Here is a 19,326-nt window from a genome sequence, read left to right as displayed (position 1 = left end):
GGAAGGATGAAGGGAGCAGACAGACATCATTCTGGGCCAAATGACCAGGAGGCCTGAGCCCCAGAGACTGGGAAGAGGTTAAGTTAGAGAGTTCACTAGAAGGACATCTGGGAGAAGATGCTGTGTGCTTACCCTTGGCCTTGAGTTCATCCTGGCACTCCTGTCCAGGCGCACTAGGAAGGAAGAAGACCACCCACCAGGGGAAGGGTAAAATGCCTGGGCAAGATGCAAGCTCATTACAACTAGATGTTCAGAATAGGGGTTAGAGGCAACTTCCTCGTGACTCAGGTTCACGAGGTTTCCCTCTCAGCTCTACCACTTGCTGGCCGTGGGACCTCAGCCGTTCTCAGCCTCAGCTGCCTTGTCTATAAAATGAGGCTAACAAGACAGCACCTACAATAGGGTGACGGAGTGATGAAAAGAGATGGCACTTGCAAAAGCAGTTACCACTATGCAGGGCACATCGTAAGCCCTCCATAAATAGTAGTGACTATTGTTCGGAGCCAGGAAATCCTAACGCCTACACTCAGCTCTGTCACCTCCTACAAGGGAGTTCACCTCTCTGAGCCTCCACTGCGTCTACCTTGTCCGGTTTTTCCTGCGGTCTCAAAGTGAGACAAGAGGTACAGAGACTCCAAACCATGGCCAGACACATAGTATGTGCTCCATTAATGACATTACTGTCGCTGTGGAAGGTGCATGAAGCAAATCTGCCCTACCTGTGAGCTTCTGAGTGCCAGGCTGTGTGCTTGTAGGCAGGGAACGCCCCACGATGGGTGCCTGGGGCCAAGAGTTCAGCTAGGAACTGACCAGGACCAGCAGCATGGAGCAGGGAGTGAGAGGGCGGAAGCCAGCCTCTGGCCCCTCTCCTGCCGTAAGAGGCTTCCTGCTGGGGAAGCTGGAGATAGAAAGCAGGACTTTTTTTCCACTCAGAGGAAACTGCTGTCTGGGATGTCAGGGATGGCTGGCAAGGCTGGGAGCCTCAACCATTCCCCACCCTGTCTTTGCTGCTGGGAAAAGCCGCTTTCATCTTGGCCCCTTGGAGGGGCCCCCCCATCCAAGGTTCCCTGGCAGTCGGGGTTCACGGTGAATTGTCTCCAGCCAGAACTGCGAGGGTTAGGCCCAGGCACACTGAGGAGTCGGCCCCACACACAAGAAAGAGCTGGGCTCATGCGTCAGGCAGGCCTGGGCTTGAATCTGGGCCTCGGCACTAGTGGCCAAGTGAACTCAAGCACATCCTGCAAGTGCTCTGAGCCCAAACTGGTTCGCCTGGGCAACTGGGCTAACAGAGACCTGTCAGAGTTGCCACGGGGATTCAAGAAGGTGATGGAGGACACGTGTCTGGCAGGATGTCTGACAGTTGTGGCAGTTCACTTAGGGGTGCCTTTTTCATTCTCTATTCCTCCACCTGCTGTCTCGATAAACCAGTCTACGGCAGGAAGTGGAGTTGGGCGTGTACAAGAGAGTGTTAAAGCATTTGAGAAGCTGGAGGTTATTTACCAGTTAAACTGGGGAATTTGAATGGTAGGAAGTACGAGTTTAATTTGAGATCCCTTTCTCCTCCAGAAGTCAGACTCCCAGGAACCTCAAATCCGAAGAAAACACCAAATACTGTGAATAAGGAACAACTATGGCAACTGCCTCAGTTGGCAAAGCCATCTGCACCAGAAGAGAAGGCAGCAGGCTCTGCCATCCACACTTCCCACATAGTGCTTCCAGGCTTCTCCATCCTGTCTTCAACCACCACTCACCTTCTCCAGGAAAGCTACTCACTCTTCGGGTCTCAGTGTAGACATTGCTTCCTCAGGGAAGCCTTCCCTGATCTTCACACTGATCTCCATAAGATCCTGCTCCTTTCCTTTGCTGCCCTTTGACAAAAGCACTACAATGCCTGGTTGGATGCCTGGCTCCCCTAACGGGCCTCGAGCTTCACAAGGGCAGGGGCCAGTCTGTCCAGACTCTGCCCAGGGCACACAGCTCGGTACAGTGCTGAGCCCTCCCAGATGCTCAAGGAACATGCATCTCACTCAATGAAGGAAGCTTGGCCATCTGCATTCTGCAGCCTCAGCCAATAAGAAGGATCACCAATTTAAAGTGGAAGGGGATCTCTTAACCCAGAAAGCCAAAATTACATATATAATGTGGGTAGAAAAGGAAAGGGGAAAAAAAAAAAAAAGACTAGGAAGCATATTCAGAACTAGCAAAGAACTTACTCTGGGTCCCTTACTAAAGAGGCAACACCTAAGGGTCCTGACATCTGAAATTGTTGCAACTGAACCCAGTATGAACAGTGTCAAATGGCCATTTGGTGTACATGTATATTTTTTCAAGTGACTGTAATCATTTGGAATCTGCACCTGAACCTCAATCTCATGACTTCATGTTCCTACCATGCACTCTGTAGAAACAGCAATCCATTTAAGGAAGTCTCCCAATAAAAATAAATTAGGGTGGTTTTTTTTTTATGTTTTTATATATAAATTCTAGTTGGTAGGAAAATTCTTCTAATCGGATCTGCTCTTACAGTGATGGTGTCACATGAATACTGTGTCATAATTCTACCCAAACTTCTATTTAAAACACAAACTTCATTGTCCATTCACTTTCGAAAACGGTGGACTCCACCAAGTCAAATCGACACTATTGTATGCTGTATTCACTTGGCACCAGGCGTCAAGAGCCTTATAAATGCTCACACCTTTTATCCTAGTCATGTCAGCTCTAAAAGGCAATTGTCAAGGAACAGAACTGGAGAAATATTTATCTGCAAAGATATTCACAAGCCTCATTATTTATCATTGTGAGAAACTGAAGTAACCCAAGAGTTAAAAAGAACAGCCTGAGGTGAACAGCCTGTATCATAAACTATGATACATCACAACCCTCTAATAAATAATAATAAAGCAAAAACTGCAGCTGGAAAGTTTATAATAATATCAGATCATTCTTATGTATCAGGTTTCCTGGGCTAAGTCAAAACAGAACAAAACAGGATCCCACACTAGAATGTCAGTGAGATATACACGGGTACAAATACCACACACTTAAACCCAGTAAAATATGGCAGAAGGAAAAGCAATGGCTATTTCCGGGTTGTAAGATGAGCAATGATTCTGTTGTTCTCTTCTGCTTTCTGGATTTTCCAAAAAGTAGAATATGTATTGTTTCATATTGGGAGAAAAATAAAAGTCATTAGTAGGAAATGAATTTTATTCTACTGTATTTAAGCAGAAAGTATTGACCTTCAGTGTTTAAAAAAAAAAAAAAAAAAGGAGGGGGTGGGCATGCTGAAGTGTTGCCCATACAAGACTGGCTGACCCCAGAGAACCTCAGCAGCCCTGGTCATCTATCCAAAGATGCAGTTTGAGTGTGTTCTTTTGGGTCTTGCCCTGTTCATCCCCACATTCTAGGGTCAAAGCATCTTTCTTAAAGGAACTAATTCTTTTAAGGATGATGCGATATAAAGGTACTTAGGTAGCAAGCCAGACACCTTGCTCTCTTTCTCTCACTTACTCTGCCACCATGGCCAAATCATTTCTCCTGTATGGGCCTCAGTGCCCCCATTAGGAAATGAGAAGTTTAGACCAGATAATCACTGATAGCAGTTCCAAGACTGACTATGACCGGTCTCGGGAATACCGTTCCCCCTTCTTTAGAGAGAAAGAGATTAGCTCCAATGATTTTTTGGCTCAGATTGTAGATGAGTACAAAACCAGAAATAGCTCCCCATCAACTCATTCATGACCAGAGCACTCCTCAACCCAGGTTGCCCAGTCTGACCACCTCTCCCCTAGCTCTCGGCTGGGGTCCCAACTCTCATCAGGAAGAAAGTGGGGTGGCCACTCTTCTGTGAGTGGTGGGTATGCATCACAGTCAAATGTTCCAGTTTTACTCAAGACACTGGAATCATTCCTGTTGCACCCTAATATGCAAAGGAAGAAAATCACAACCAAGACCACTCCCCCTAATTTTACAAGTGTGAAAAACCAAAGAAATTATAAAATAATCAAAGGCTATGACTTACCTTGGTAAGAATGTCCCATCTTCTCTCTGCCCCTACATTTTAGACATACTCCCTAAAAATGCAAGTTCCCTCTAGGATTTTACAAGCTAGTCTCTTGCCCCAGAAACTCTTTTTCCTGGACACCTCCCACTCCTTCTCCTTATCCCTTAAGTTTCAGGGTCAATGCTGATCCCTTGGTAGAGCCTTTCTCCAACCTCTGGCCTGGGCCCTCACCGTGCTCTATCCTCTCCTTCTAAAAGTATTGATTACACTTGTATTTGTCTGCTTCCATACCTGGCTCCAAGCTTTGAGGGTAAGGAACCAAGTCTGCAAAGATCATTCACGAGCCTGCCCACCCAGCTCAGGGCCCAGCCCATAATATTAGCTCAACTACTGCCTCAAAGAATAAAAAATACAATACAATATAGCATAGCTTGTGGGCAGAGTTGTCCAGCATGCAGGGTGCTCCTGGCTAGGAAGCTGGAGAGACCTGCAGGCGGCGGCTGCCCAGGGGGGGCCTACCTTCTTGGTCTTCACTGTAGAGGCACAGCAGTCCCCACCATCGTAGTTGCAGAAGGCTCGGTTGTTGATGGCATCACAGTAATTGTCTCCCATGAAGGGCTGCAAGTGGAGAGAAAGGCAAAAGGAAGGTGGCCTGTTAGCATCCAAGAGTGGGTGGGGCATGGCCCTGCCATTGTTCAGCTATCTCATATCCTTTTAAAAACCCTGTAGACAGCCTACCTGGCCTCAGATGCCAACACCCCCTTGGACAAGTTATCACTTCTACCATTTGTAAAGACTTATCTAGCCAAGTTTTCCCCAACTCAACTATGGTTCTGCTGGTAGACAGGCTTCTAGGCTGGGGTATGCAAAGCCACAGGATAGATCACTTATATCTCTCTAAAGTAGGACTCATTTTACTTGAGGAAATGATGAGAAAATTTGAGCACCCTTCCCCTACTTTTTCCAGTAGTAGGTAGTTAAAAACATAATTTATAATACAATATAAGATGAATGTAATCTGCCCAAGAACTGTCAAGATCAAATGTTAAGAATTCATAGGAATTCGGCACAATGGTCTGTGGGATCCCTCTCCTCTAGCATTGGAGTACAGATGTCCTTGATGTCACATGCTTTATGTGTTTGTCATCTTTTTTGTTCTCCAAACAATATGTGAGGTGAGCACTGCTATTCCCACTTTTCAGATGAAGATTCTGAGGCTCAGAGCAAGAAAGGGACTCAGCCAATATCAGCCTGGCAGGGCCAGAGCAGTGATTTAAATCTAAGTTGACGTCCTGTTTTTTCTTTGCCCTTCTAGTCTGTATCTAGCACATACCGATGTGTTGCTTTTCTTCCCCGTGTTCCTCCAACTCTGTGGTGCCCCAAAGATGAGGAAAAGATGCAGAGTTAAGTCATTACTGATCTGAATCCAGAGTAATCTTATGGGAAAGTCAGGAGTGTCTGCAAACCCCCTAAAACTTTTTTGTCCCCATCCAAGGACTAAGCACACTGTTTTTTTCTAATGTCTGTTTATGAACCTGCAGCTGGTGTAAGACTGTGAGCTCACTGAACACACGGGCGATATCCAGCTCAATCTTTGTCTCCCTGTCACCTAGTTTAATACTGGGTACAACTTTGGCTCTTAGTGATGTTTTTGAAATTGCATATATTATACTGGCATAGTGGAAAGGCAGTTGTGAGGGGTTTAGAAAACCTGGGTTCTAGTCTAACAAACCTCAGCCAACTGGAGAGGTTACTTGGTGATTTTGGTTAAGTGGCTTATCTTTTCTGGGCCTCAAGACTCCCAATTGTGAAAGAGGCAGGATTAGTCCGCTGGTTCCTCAAAGCAATAAGCGTACCCCTCCACACACCAAAAGCAATACTGTGTGACCCTTTAATACAGAAGGCAGTTGAAAGTAAGACCTCTCTTATTAAAGTTCACATTGGGCTCTAATGCTCAGTGACTCACCAATGGGAAAGATATCATCAGTTGCCTAAGACCACTGCATCTCAGCACAACCCCTATGATCCAATGGTCTTTCCTTCCCATCCTGTTACAGGGAGAACCAAGCTCACAAGGAGTCCCTCCCATGTGGCATCCCTGGCCTTTGCATCTCTGCTCCAAATTCGTCGAGGCTCTGTGCTCCCAATTCATGATGCCAGATCCCATTTCATCACTATCCTATTAGGGTCTAAAAAAAAATCTTAGCAAGACAGAACCAAGAACAGGCAAGAGCTGTGCTCAGGTGTCCATGTGTAAATGTGCATGGCTATGAACACAAGTGTGACTCTGACAGGTACTTGCTGTAATAAACACACTATTACATTCATATCCAAGCAGACAGGCTCAAACAACAAACAAAGGATAAGCCCTTGGTTTTGCTCTGTGCCTGAGGAGATCTGCCTGTGGGATCTGTTCTTTATGATCTTTCTTATATCATATAAAACAGAGTAAGGAAGGAAACCAATGTCCCTTAGAATGAAAGAACTGGCTTGGTAAAAGGAGTAGCGGGGAAAGAAGAGGAAAAAGAGAAAAAAATAAATGAAACTTTTTTTGGCCCCTGAAAAAAAATCTGCGGTCTCATCACCAGCTACCCTGCAGCCACATCCATGCCTCCATCCACCCCTCTATCCATGCACCCTGTACTTAACCATATTTACTGAATGCCTACTATATGTTACACATTGCACTAAAGAAAAAGCTATAACAGTGAGTCATACAGATGAAGCTCCTACTCCTCCAGAACTTACGCTTCAGTGAGGAGGCAGACTTTAATCCAATAATCACACATCTAATTGGCCAATTTCAACTCTGATAAGAGCAACGGACAGGTACCACGAGGCTGTTAAAGAGTAAGAGGACTAGACCTCATCAGGGAGCTCTGTGAAGGTGTCCCTTAGGAAATGACCTTTCAGTGGAGATCAGAAAGATGAGCGAGGGGTTAATTAGGAGAAGGTGGAGAAGGGAGAATGTCTAGAGAGAGCGAATAACATGTGAAAAGCCCCGGCACTTAAGAGATTTTTCCCAGCCCTGGTATTTCTCAGGGCTGCTACTACTACTAATGTATTCAGGCAAGCAGTTCAGCCTTCGAGATCTAGCTCCAACCTCACCCCTCCGAGATGCCTTCTCTGATACCCTCAGGATGTCCTGGGCTTCCATAGCTTCTTGTACTTGGTCTGGTTACAGCTCTTGGTACATATTTTAGAATTCTTTCTTTAATTGTCTATCTCCTTCACTAACTGTGAGTTCCTGATGGACAGGACTGTGTGTCATCCATTTTTGTATCCTAGACTTCCTCACAAAACATGTGGCGATTTGAGCAAAACTTCACCAAACATTTGTTCCTTCAATGTTTATTCAGTAAAATGGTTCAGTTCTTCATGGATGGATACGTGGATGCATGGATGGACAAGGGGCAAGAAGACACCACACATCTGGACTCAGGAAGAGCATAGTTACTGTTTTCACTTGACTAAGGTCACTGTGTTCCCAGAACCTAGGGTAGTGCTGGGCACATAAGAGGCATCAGTGAAGCTCTGATGCACGAGACAGTGAAGGGACCACTTCAGACATGGCTTAGGGTAGAGGGCTCAGGAGTCCCAAAACCTTTCCTCAGTCTTTGCTACCTCCAGACATTCCAGGTTGATGGCTCCTCCCTGGACCCAGCATTTGTATCTCTTCCAGGCATTCCTTTCAGCCCCAGGCATGAGGCAAACTATTAGCTCTAAGCTAAGGAGGAAAGGAGATCACCTGCAAGGGCAAAGGCGATAAGCATCGTTGGCAGGGCTCAGAGCCTGACAGGTGAGGGTCTCCTAGGCCCTGGTGCTGAGTCAAAGGAGGGATCGAATTCTGCTGTCACACTGGCTGCCCCGACCGCCGACTCAGCAGAACGAGGGCCCAGGTAATCCAAGCTTCCTTTTCTCCAAGCAGTGGACTGATCCAGAGAGATGGAAGGAAGCACCAGCCACAGGGCCTTGGCCTTGGTTTTGCCATTCCTGGCTGAGCCTTAGGAGAATGGGGGGGCTCTTAAAGACTAGAGTGTCGAGTGTCCTGAGAATATGCTGCAGGGAGCCCCCAGCCAATACATGGAGAGAACAGTGTGACCCAGGGACTGTCTTGTCAGGGGTGCTTCATGGGTGGGAGGTGGCCTCGTGGAGGAGAAAAGAGCACCGGCCTGGAGTCAGGAGACCTGGGTTCATGCCTTGGCTCGGTGGCTTTTATACTGTGCAACCTTGGGCCAGTCCATCTCCTCTCTGATCCTCATTTTCCACTCCATATAACCATCGAGTAGGGTTAGATCACACTAAGAATCCTTCCTGTTTGGGCATTCCATCAAATTTTAGATCTGGCTACACCTTTAAAAAGTCAGGTTTAGATCATCTAGAAGAGCATTTATGACTCTGACATTCTAAGAATTTCATCAAATACAAAGTTTTCTGGAGCACAATCTAGTCTCTTTCACCTGCATTTTCCTGAGTAGGCTCTTGAGGGGACGGGGCACAAATATTTGTGCATCCACCTAGATGGGATTTGGGGATTCTTTTCACTGCCAGCTGAGAAGACCCACAAGGGACTTGGGAAGCACAGAAATATTTCCTAGTTCCATAGGCAGTATAACCCCTTGAGAATACAGATGGCATCCTAAGTACCCTGCCCCTTTGCCTCTCTAGGCTTGTCACTGAAACACAGAGACAGATCTCCATAAAGCCAAGTTCCAGGGAATGGTTCAACTGTGAAGAGAGAGAGGATCTTCACTTTCAGCTCTATGGTAGAGTCTAAGGTATCCATATTACTTCTGGGGTTGAAGAACGAGTGAATGACAAATGTGTGGCAAAAGGAAGTGACCTGCAAGTAATGGTCAGCAGTAAAGTAGGAATTGGAAAGGAAAAAAAAATGCCTCCTGTGATTCTGTAAACATTAAACATAATTTTGGTCAAATGCCTGGCATGTTATAGATGCAAAATCAATATGGCCTCCCTCCCTCACAGATGCAACATTATGTTGAACACAAGCTTAGGGCACAGGAACACCTGGCTTGGAATCCTAATTCTGTTATCCATGAAATGTATTTTTGAGTATGTTTGTTGATATCTCTGTGCCTCAATTTCCCCATCTATAAAATGGGGTTGCTCATTCCTGTCCAAGAAGTCTATTAAAGGGATATTTATAGCATTTTGTAAATAAAGTAAATGGCAGCCATAATTAAGATAAGAACAATAATAATAATGTTAACAACAGTAGGATCACTTCTAGGGACTCACCTCACAGCCTTTGACGCAGTGAATCAGAGCAGGGTGAGGATACCATTTGAGACCAGCCGTGCAGACTACTCTCTGCAGAGAGAGGGAGAGAGCAGTCAGATTGGTTTGGGGCTGGGAGGAAGCTGTCTCGTTGTTGGCACCACATTCAGTCACCGCACCTCTTCTTGGATCTTCCAATTCCTGACTTCATCCTGGCATTTACATGATAATTTGCCCAGGTACTTGCAATAACAGGAGCCATAAGATTACAGCAGTATTTGTGTTTGCTGTAGGCATCACGATTCTGTATCTTCCTGGCAGGAATAAGGACTTAAGAAAAGCAGAATTGGGGGATGAAGACGTGATCAGAAAGGCCCTTCAGGAAATTCTTGGCTGATGTTTGATCCATGGGTGGAGTTAGGAACAAGGTGGGAGGCAGGGGGAAAGGCAGAGTGGATATACGGCTGCAGCAGGAAGATGGGAGAATAGTGTGGAGCAGGGTTTCCCAAAGCATGTGCTGAGGACCACGTTCACCAGGGTCACTGTGGGAGCTCATTAAGAAGGCAGATACTTCAGAGACACCTTGGATCTAATGAATCCAAATCTCTGAGGCCAGGGCCTGGGACTCCACATTCTAAAAACAAGACTGCCAGATGATTCTGATACACACTACAGTTTGGGAGCAGTGGATTGGCTCAGAACCCTTGGAGACATGGAGAACCCTTCCTGTCTCCACCTGCCACCATGCCATATGGGCCTGCTCCCAATTCCCTGACATTGTCCACACTGCCACACCCCTGTGATTTTGTTCTTGTGGTTCTCCTTCCCTGAAATGCCCTTCCCCATCTTGTCTCCTGGAGAAGCTTTAGTTATCTTCTAAATTGCTGTTCAAGACTTACCTCCCCTGTGGTGCCTTCCCCAACCCCTTCAGAGCTTCTAGGTTTGCATGTATGCATTTATTTATAGCCTCCTTTAATAATAATAGTTACTATGATAATGACAACTAAAATATATTGAGTTCATTTGTGGTGCTGATTACTTTATGTATTATCTTATTTATTACTCGTTACCATGCAGTGAGCTGGGCATTAATCTTGGGTCATAAGGAGAATAAATTCCCCAGGCCTCATAGCTGTTTAGTGAAGAAACCAGGATTTGAAATGGAGCACTCATTTTGGAAATTATTTAAGGCAGCTCATAACATAAAATCCAATACGAGGATAATTTTTAAAGGAGGTGAAAAGAGAAAGATAAAGCTAGGAAGGTAAATAGCATCAGAAATGGGGCTAATATGATGTTCCCAGAAGCTCCTTTCTCTATTCTGCTATAGATGCCTTACTTTTTATGCCAAAATTACAATGATTTCTTTAAAAAATAAAATGAAAATAACCTGGAGGCAAATGCTTAGATCTGCAATGAGAGGTAAGTGTCAGGGACCAGCCATGGAAGTCTATATGATCAGGGCTTGCTCTCCTGGATGAGTGCCAGCTGATTAATTTTAATGAAGAAATGAACAGTCCTATGGACCAGAGTATGGGAAATCATGTTGGCAAGCCCAATTTCTCCCTGAAGGCAGACCTATACGGGAGCCCAACTGTAATTAGGTTTCTTGGTGAGCTTGGAACAAAAGGAATCACATGACTCCAAGATCGGGCTAAGACTGGGTTGGTGCCTTTCTTTTCTGCTGCACAGCATCCGTGGTTCACCCTTGGATCATCCACACCTAGAATGGCGACTGGCACATGGAGGATGCCCATAAATGTTTTTGTTATAAATGCATGGTGACATCTCAAAATAGAGATGATTTTTATCAATCGGCAGTGTTTTCTTTACTTGTCTTCCTCTCTTCTAGAACATCAGAAGAGCCCTTACCATGCCTAGCATAGTGTCTAGAAAACCAGTTTAGTGTAGGCAGAATTAAAGTCTTAAACAAACATCCTAAGCTGAAGATCTGACAACCAGTCTTGCCATGTGAAGTCTACTATGTAGTCCCCTCCTGCACCTTTCTACCTTTTCCCAATACACCTAGATGAGATGACATGTGGGAAAGACCTTGGGCAGGGGGTATGTCAGATGTGGATGCAATTCAACTTGAAATTGCTTTGTAAATTTCCACTCTGAGGCTTGGTTCTCCCGTCTGTGAAATGGGTCCTGAAAAATCACATCATGGGGCTTGTCGTGATGATACATGGAGATAAACGGTACGGGAATGATTAACCAAGGACCTGGGTTTTAGACATGTCTGTCTTTCCCCAGGACCAGGCCTGGAGCACAGCAAATACATGTTGACCAGATAGATGAAGGAATGTGTGTAGCTCCAGCGTTCCTTTCTTTCTTCCGGCTTACTTTAGTGCCCTCTGCTTCCCAGCCTCAGGGCCAGAAGCAGAGAGAATCACCTGTTTTCATTCTCTGGGAGACCTTACCCAGGCTTTCATCTCTGGGTCTGAGAATCTGTCCCCAGGCAAAATCCAGGGGTGCTGGAGGGGCCCTTGGTAATGGCTCAAGTAATAGAACACAGCAGGGTTGGGATCCACAAGGGATTTGATGCCCATCCCTCCCCCTGGTTATCTGAGAGCTAATTTAATCCATCTGTAGGAGTGTTGTGGTGCAGTTATACAAGTTTCTGTCAGCTGAGGTTTACCTGACATGAGTTCATTAAAAGGACTTTTACACTATCCGCATGAGCCTATTTATCTTTCCAAGGCTTTTGGATTTTCCGCTATTCCTTAGGGCTACCTGCCCTACGTGTCTCACTACAGGGCCCCTCTGTATGTGAGGAGAACTGGAAGGGGGCAAGCAGCAGGAGCTGAAGGAAAAGCTAGGCTATTCACACCACAAATTGGGAGATCCCAGATGACGCCCCTCATATGTCAGCCTTGTTCCTTTGGATGCCAATGAGACCTCTAGCCCAGTGAGAGAGCTTTCAGACCAGGTTTTGTAAGATGGCTTTCATTTCCTGCCTTGGTGCATAAGAATACACTGTCCTTCCTTCCTGGTTGCAATGACCATCAACATCACCACCACCACCACCGCCTTCATCATGATCTTCTTCTTCTTCAACTTCTTCATTGTCTTCGTCGTCGTCGTCTTCATCGTTGTCTTCTTCGTCTTCTTAGTCTTCGTCGTCTTCGTCGTCATTGTCATCATCTTCTTCTTCTTCTTCTTCTTCTTCTTCATCATCCTCAACCACACAAGCCCTGTCCTCAGAGCTTTATCTATTTAATTCTTACCATAACTATGGGAGAGGTATTATTTTTTAGTCTGGTTTATACAGGAGGAAACAGACCACAGAGAAGTTAACTAACCTGCTCCAAGCCATACACACAGGTAATGACCCTCAGGAAATAAGCCCATAGCTCTCTGATTTCCAGATCTATATTTAAACCCTACACTCTCCTTCACATTCCCCTAGCCCCCAAAACTGTAAATATAAAATAGTTTACTCTTTGGCCTGATGGAAAGACCAAGGTTCAGAAAGGTGGAGGGGCTTTGAGAGAAAAGTAGGCATCGGGGTGGGGCAGAATGTCTCCAAGAGGAATCCCAGGAAGATGGGGCCCCAGGCAGAGCTGAAGACATGCGAGAAAGCATCTTAAGAGAGCCTCCCCATCCTGAGGCTCATATTGGACACCCCTTCTGAAACCTTCTAAGATGAGCCCTCTTTTCTCCTTAATTCTTCCCTTGATGTATAGGACTTTCTGTGAATGAATGATATCATTTAACTTATGTTTGCCGTTCGTTATCAGTTATGGAGCTTCTGGCTTTCTTTAAAAGCCTGGCATTTTCCACCCCGAATGCCTTGTGTTTGAAGAATGCCTGCCATTTAGAAGTACATCATCAATGTTTTTGAATGAGTGAGTGAACCAGTAACCAAATGAGTGAATGAGAAATCACTGGATTCTGGACACATCTCTCCAGTATGGGCTCCACCTGCAGGACACACAATATCTCCTCTCTGTACATCTGGACTTCATGCTCACTCAGAACCATTTTACCTCTGACTTTAGACTCTTGACAGAGCCTTCCACAGTGCTGCTGCCTTCCCTTCAAGGAATGAATTCTGCATCCTTTGTCTGCAAGTGTCGAGTTATGATGCATAATATATAAGGTGGTTGTCTTGCAAGACAAAATGCAGGAGAATTAGCCCTGGGTCCAAATTCTGATTCAACCGCATTAGTTATGTGAATTGGGCAGTGAAAACCCAATGAGAACTTCAGCTTCGTCCTGTGTAAAATGGTGATACTATTGATCTCACTGGAATATGGTGGAGACAAAACGAGGTGGCATATTTGGACCTGCCTAACAAACAGTGATAGATAACAAATGGTAACTTCCTTTTTTTTTTACCCTTAAGTACCCCCCCGCCCTTTCTTCTTCTTCTCCTCTCTTTCCTCCCTCCTTCCATCCTTTGCCCAGATGCCATTATAAAATCCAAGTTCCCAGATGCCTAGAGGAATTATAAGCCTCTGAGGTTGTGCACTGCATCTCCCGGGAACAAGTCGGGGTACAGGGCAGACTAGGGGTGCTCCTTCAGAGCTGGTGACAGAGAGGCTGCTACCCTGAATTCCAGATGCCCAGGGCTAGGAGTCTGCCTCATCCAAAGGTTGCAAGCCGACAGCTTCCAGGCTACACAACCCACAGAAATGTCCAGTTTGGCACACAATGTGCTTGACAGGAGTCAAAATTATTTGCCAGTATTTTAAAAAAAATTTAGAGATTTTATATCTTAAAGACTCCAGATTTCTTATACTCTAGATGGAAGTGGGAGATCTAGCCATACTTAGCACCCATTTCCACACTGCCACACTTGGCTCGAGCTGCCCCCTAGGGAAGCAGGATGTGTTTTCCAGAGTTCACCACTGTCCCCACCTTTCCCTGCAGTCTGTCCAGCACTGAGCCCAAGAGACATTGCCATCTGTCACTAAGTTGGTATTGTCTCCTTTCTTAGATGTGAGGAAGATTTCTCCGTGTCCCTATCACTTCCAACAGCGCGTGCGGGGTGGTGGGGGTGGGGGAGTGGGGGCTTTCAAAGGAGAGAACTTTAAACAAATAAAGGGAGTGTTTTTCTTTATGAAAGTAAAACTAAAAATTTTAGTACACCTGAAACTAATATAATTTTATATGTCAATTACACCTCAATAAGAAAAAAAATAAGCCAACCCAGTAGACGTTATCTTGGGGGCACAGCCATTGCCTGGCACGGGGAGGGGATGACCTCTGGGGAGCCAGGGATCCCGACCTGGGGAGTGGTTTCAGGAGTGGCCACAAACATGGACACTGATCAAACCTTACATGTAAAATCAGCATGTGCGTTCAATCTCAATAAGAAAATTTAGAAAGTCATTTCTTAAGTTGGGTAAAATGTACATGGGCATTTGTATTATTTTACGTGTGTCTGTCTGAAATATGTCTAATAAATCCTGCTACCAGTATTAATAATATGCCTAGGTATGTAATCTACAGAATGACACGCCTGGCCTGCTTCACCCATTTGTCCCACAAGCCTGGTTCCCGTGGGGGTCTGACTTTGTGACTCTTGATCCAGGCCTATCTCTCATTCCACAGATGGGCCAACTGCAGCTTGCAGAAGTGGTAGGATTTGTCCAAGGACAGACCGCAAGAAGATGCCTGGGCTTGAACTAGAACCTTGGTCACCTGATCCCGCAAACCTTAGTATTTAGCGAGCACCCACTGCGAGCTAGGCACGAAGGGGAGTACCGTGGTGAGTAAGAGGCCCGTGGGCCTGCCTTCACAAAGGTCACCATTCCGGTGCGCTCATCACAGCACGCCATCTCGGTGGTGATCTCCCACTCATCTAAGTAGGCGTTGTTCTCGTCATATAGGCCGATCCGTGTAAAGTACTTAAAATAGAGGCTGTCATGCCCCACACGCCACCGTGGGCTTCGGCCGGCTCAAGTGGGCCCACGAGAGGTGGTGGTGCCTGTCCCTCCCAGCGCTGTGCGCAGCGAGGGCAACTTGGGAACCCAGGCGGGTACACCATGGTAACTGGCAAATACTACAAATCAGAGCTCTAGATGGTGGTTGTTTTTTTGGTGGGGGGCAATGCAGGGGGAGGGGAGCGCGGAGAGCCAGTGGTTAACTCTGCAGCAGCACGTTCCCTGGGAAGTGGTCAGTAAATGGTTTGCCCCTGTTATGACTGTCGTGCGTTCAGCAGAGACTGTGCGGGGAGCCCGAGACAACGGCACATTAGACTGGCCAGGGGTTCCCTTTATATCCTCTCAGGCCAGGGGCTTCCCCCGCTGAGATTCCACTTCCTCCACTGGAAACAGGGGAGAGACAAAAACCCGCCTTACCGGGTGTGTGGGGGGCAGGGGAAGGGGTGTAAAGGAAGCATGGCCCCGGGCCCGATTCACAGGCGGCATCCACGAAATGTGCGTTCTAGCCCCGCACTTCCTTCCCTTGGGACAAAGGTAAGCGGACTTGGAGCCGAGCCCGGCCCCCACCCATCTGCCTTGCCCCGGCCCTGGAGGCCTCTGCCCTGGCCCGGCAGCCCCGGCACCAGCAGCTCTGTTTCTCTGTAGCTCTCAGCACACGGGGGGCAAGGGTACAGCAGAGGCCAGCTTTTCTGCCTTATTCCTGGAAATCATCAATCTCTGCCCTTCACCCTCCTCCCTGTTTCTACCACATTTTTTTCCTCCTGGATAATGAGGCCTCCGGAGACCAGGGGAGGTCTGAACCTCGTTATGGCTCTCTCCGTAGGCCGGCATCAATAAAGGCCGGCAGACCAGGGAATGGGGTAGGGGGCTGGGGCGACCAGGCAGCGGGTGGGCAACTGGGGAAGGGGGGGCTCCCAGGCTTTCAAATCCCTGGATTTATTTCACAGTGAATTATAACTGAACTCTTTAGTGCCCGGGGCTCACCAAGGGAAGGGTGGGAGTTCACCCGGGGGCGGGAGGGGGCAGAGAAAAGGCCTGGGTGGGAGCCGGGCCAGGGGAAACTGGTCCGAATCCCGGGCAGAGACCTCCAGGGCTGGGGTATGAGGGAGGTCTCCTGTGTCTGCTCTGTGTAGGAGTGTAATTCCCCTGCCTTTGGGTATGTGGGAGCAAGGCAGGGGACGGGGGGCATGGCTCTGCTTCCGGTGTGACCCTGGCCTAATCCCCTCACTCCGTGCTCCTCAGTTTCTCCATCTGTACAACGACAGGCTTGTACTTGATCTCCAACTTCCTTGAGCTTCTGACACGGGGGTTCTGTGCACACCCCTGGGTATGGACAGCACGCCGGCATTCACCGGGGCATTCGGTGAGAATCTGTGTGGGGCACTGGGTTAGCAGTGGGGAGAGGCATGCCGAGGGCAGAGAACAGATGGGGAGCATGAGGTCGGGGAGACAGGGCTACCTAGGCTATGCATGGGAGAGTCAGGGGCAGACAGAGGGGAAAGAGGATGTTTGGGCGGGACATGGAGCAAGGTGACAGATGTCTTGGAAGAGGGAGAGAGAAACAGAATGGAAACAGAGGCAGGCAAAAGGGACAGGACTTGGAGGTAGGGCAGAGGGCAGTTGGGGAGGAGGAGGGAGGGGAGGGGAGGAGAAGAACGCTGTGGTGCACAGGGGAGCGGAGGGGGCGTCCAAGTCCAGTGCCAGCACCACAGGTCGAGTGCTGAGTAAGCCCTCGCAATCATGCCCTCAGCTCATTTGAGAAATAGTACACCTCGTATCGGGTTCTGCCTGGCTATCTGGAGCGGGATCTGCAGCAGGAGGGCAGACAGCGAGGCCCCCCACGCCCCAAGCAGGAAGGCTGGCCGGGAGGGACATCACCGAACACTGCCCTGTGGGCCCTGCTTCCCTCTTTCACTCTCTCCAGGTTGAGCCAGGACCCAGAACGGGTACATGAGGCCCAGGGTCTGCGCTGCCCTTGAGGGCAGGAGTGGGGTTCCGCTTCAGCTGTAGGGCCACGGATGGATCAGGTGACACACAGACCATGGGAATGGCCAGCCCCCAGGTGGACCTGGGCAAGGAGGCGGCTGCCAGGAGGTGGAGCCTACACGGCCTCTGGCCAGGGCCACACTAGCTAGACATTGAGGACAAGCACTGCACTTGGACTCAGGCTTGGGTTCGAGCCCTCGCCCTGGGCCCGTCGCTCACTCCTGAGATCTCAGTGTCCCCAAGCAGGGACTGCAGGCAATGCCCCCCTGCTCCATACAACAATCCTGAGTCTTAAATACAGTCTTGTGTGTTGAGTGCTGGGCACGTGCACATAGTGGGTGCTTCATAAGTAATGGGTGTTACCGGTTCCCCAGACCACATATTAATTGCTTTCCACCAAACAAGTTAAGCATGGAGAAGGATACCAGAAATCTAGGCCATGGCACATGGAAGGCCTTCTAAGAGCTTGTCTAGAGAAGCCGGATCACGCTATCCTTACAGGTATAGACTTTCCGGTCAGACAGACATGGGTTTGTGACCTGACTCTGCTTTCTGGGTGTTCTTGGTGCCTCCGTGTCTTCACCTCTAAACTGGGGACAATGGTCCTCTTATTCCTAGACTGTCATCAGGATGCAGTGGAACAGTAAATAAAAGGTCCTCCGCATAGGCCTGGCCGAGGGCAAGGGTGAAATGCTGGTGGCCTGGAGAGATGATCGTGAACAGTGCCCACCCCTCAGAACAGGCGTGACAAGTCGATGATTGAACATGTGTGAAAGGACTAATGAGGGACTGGGGCACAGCAAGTATCCAACGGGGTCACTTCCCTCCCCTAGCCACCGGAGACAGCCCTGCACTTACCTCCACCCGTGTGGGGTTCAGCCAGTGGGGGATGTCCCGTACAGACACGTTCACTGGAAGGATGATAGACTCGCTGTTGTGGTCCAGGCACGAGGTGACACACTCCGACCCTGAGGGCAAGCACAGAGTGAGGCCACAGCTCAGCCCCCAGTCCCCTGATGCCCATGGGCTGCTCTCCCACCGTACAGGCCCTGTCATGCCTGGTCCCCACTGGACCAGGCCATCCCGGCCTTGAGGACAGTGGAAAGAAGTGAACTCCCAGCGGGGCAGCCTCTGGTCTCCCTGACTCTATTCTCGTCTCCAACGAACAGCCTACACCCACCGCCATGTTCATTGGCCCTGAGCCCCATTTGGTCATGCCCCTCCTCTGCTTCAGAACATTTCTAAGGTTGCCCACAAGCAGGACAAAGTGTAATCCCCTTTGCCCAGCATCCGTGGGCTCCCATGGTCTAGTCGATCTCGTCTCCCATTAACCATCTCCACGCTTTGGGTGGTCCAGCCAGATTGCCCTAGGTTTTTCACCTGAGTCCCACAACCCCTTGCCTCTATGTTTCTACTCCCATTCACCCCTTCCCATGAATCACCCCCATCTGCCTTCTCAAGGTCAAATCCTATCAGTTCTTCATGGCCCAGTTCAAATCCTCCAAGAAGCCTGCCCTGATTTTTGCGCCTGAGTGAAAGCAGTATTCAGCAACGAGGAGTCTCTCAGTGCTGGCCTTACGCCATCCCTGTGCCTACTTTTCCACAGTTACAGTGATGCCCTAGATGGACAAGGATGAGGGGGACTCATCTATGAGCCTAGCCCAGTGCCTGACATGCAGGGACTGCTCAGGATGCATCAGCCCAGGGCGTGGTGAGCCCATGAATGCAGCACAGCCTCCTAGCTCCTCGCTTTCTGCTTGCTCAGGGCTTGCACACATGCCTCCCCTGTGCCTTTAGACCCTTCCTACTTCTCTTCAACTAGTGCACTATTAGTGATCCTTCAGACCTCAGTCCAAGTGCCTCCTACTCCGAGGAGCCCTCCCTGCTTTCCTGACAGGCCAAGCCCTCTCACGGGCACTAGCCCCTTCCCACGGGCTTGGTGACTGTTGTATTGATGGCTCTCTTCCCTGCCGGACTGTAAACTCCTGAGGCCAGCCCTCTCCGTGCTCCCCATTCCATGCCCAGAGCCTGGCACTGTGCATGGCAGCAAGTATTTGTGAAATGAGTGGGAGAGACAGGGAGTGCGTGAATGCGTCCATGGACAAGGGACCAAAGGAGTGGGTGAATGCACAGGAGGACATGGGTACCCAGATGGGGGAGTGAATGAATACAAAACTGGATACGTGGATAAAGGAACGAGAA

General features: G+C 48.3%; 1 protein-coding gene across 1 annotated transcript in view; it reads right to left on the bottom strand.

Annotated features, from left to right (window-relative positions):
- PAPPA (pappalysin 1) overlaps positions 1-19,326 on the bottom strand; it is a 253,181-nt gene that overhangs the window by 8,860 nt on the left and 224,995 nt on the right. The window contains exons 20-22 of the mRNA XM_044920426.1: positions 17,983-18,092; positions 9,266-9,337; positions 4,526-4,624 (exon numbers count right to left, since the gene is read on the bottom strand). Coding sequence (XP_044776361.1) covers positions 4,526-4,624; positions 9,266-9,337; positions 17,983-18,092 — 281 coding nt within the window. The remainder of the gene's footprint in view (positions 1-4,525; positions 4,625-9,265; positions 9,338-17,982; positions 18,093-19,326) is intronic.

Source organism: Neomonachus schauinslandi, chromosome 13 (assembly GCF_002201575.2).
Source record: "Neomonachus schauinslandi chromosome 13, ASM220157v2, whole genome shotgun sequence".
Classification (NCBI taxonomy): Eukaryota; Metazoa; Chordata; class Mammalia; order Carnivora; family Phocidae; genus Neomonachus; species Neomonachus schauinslandi.
The sequence above is the reverse complement of the archived record's forward strand: the minus strand, read 5'-3'. Positions and strand labels throughout refer to the sequence as shown.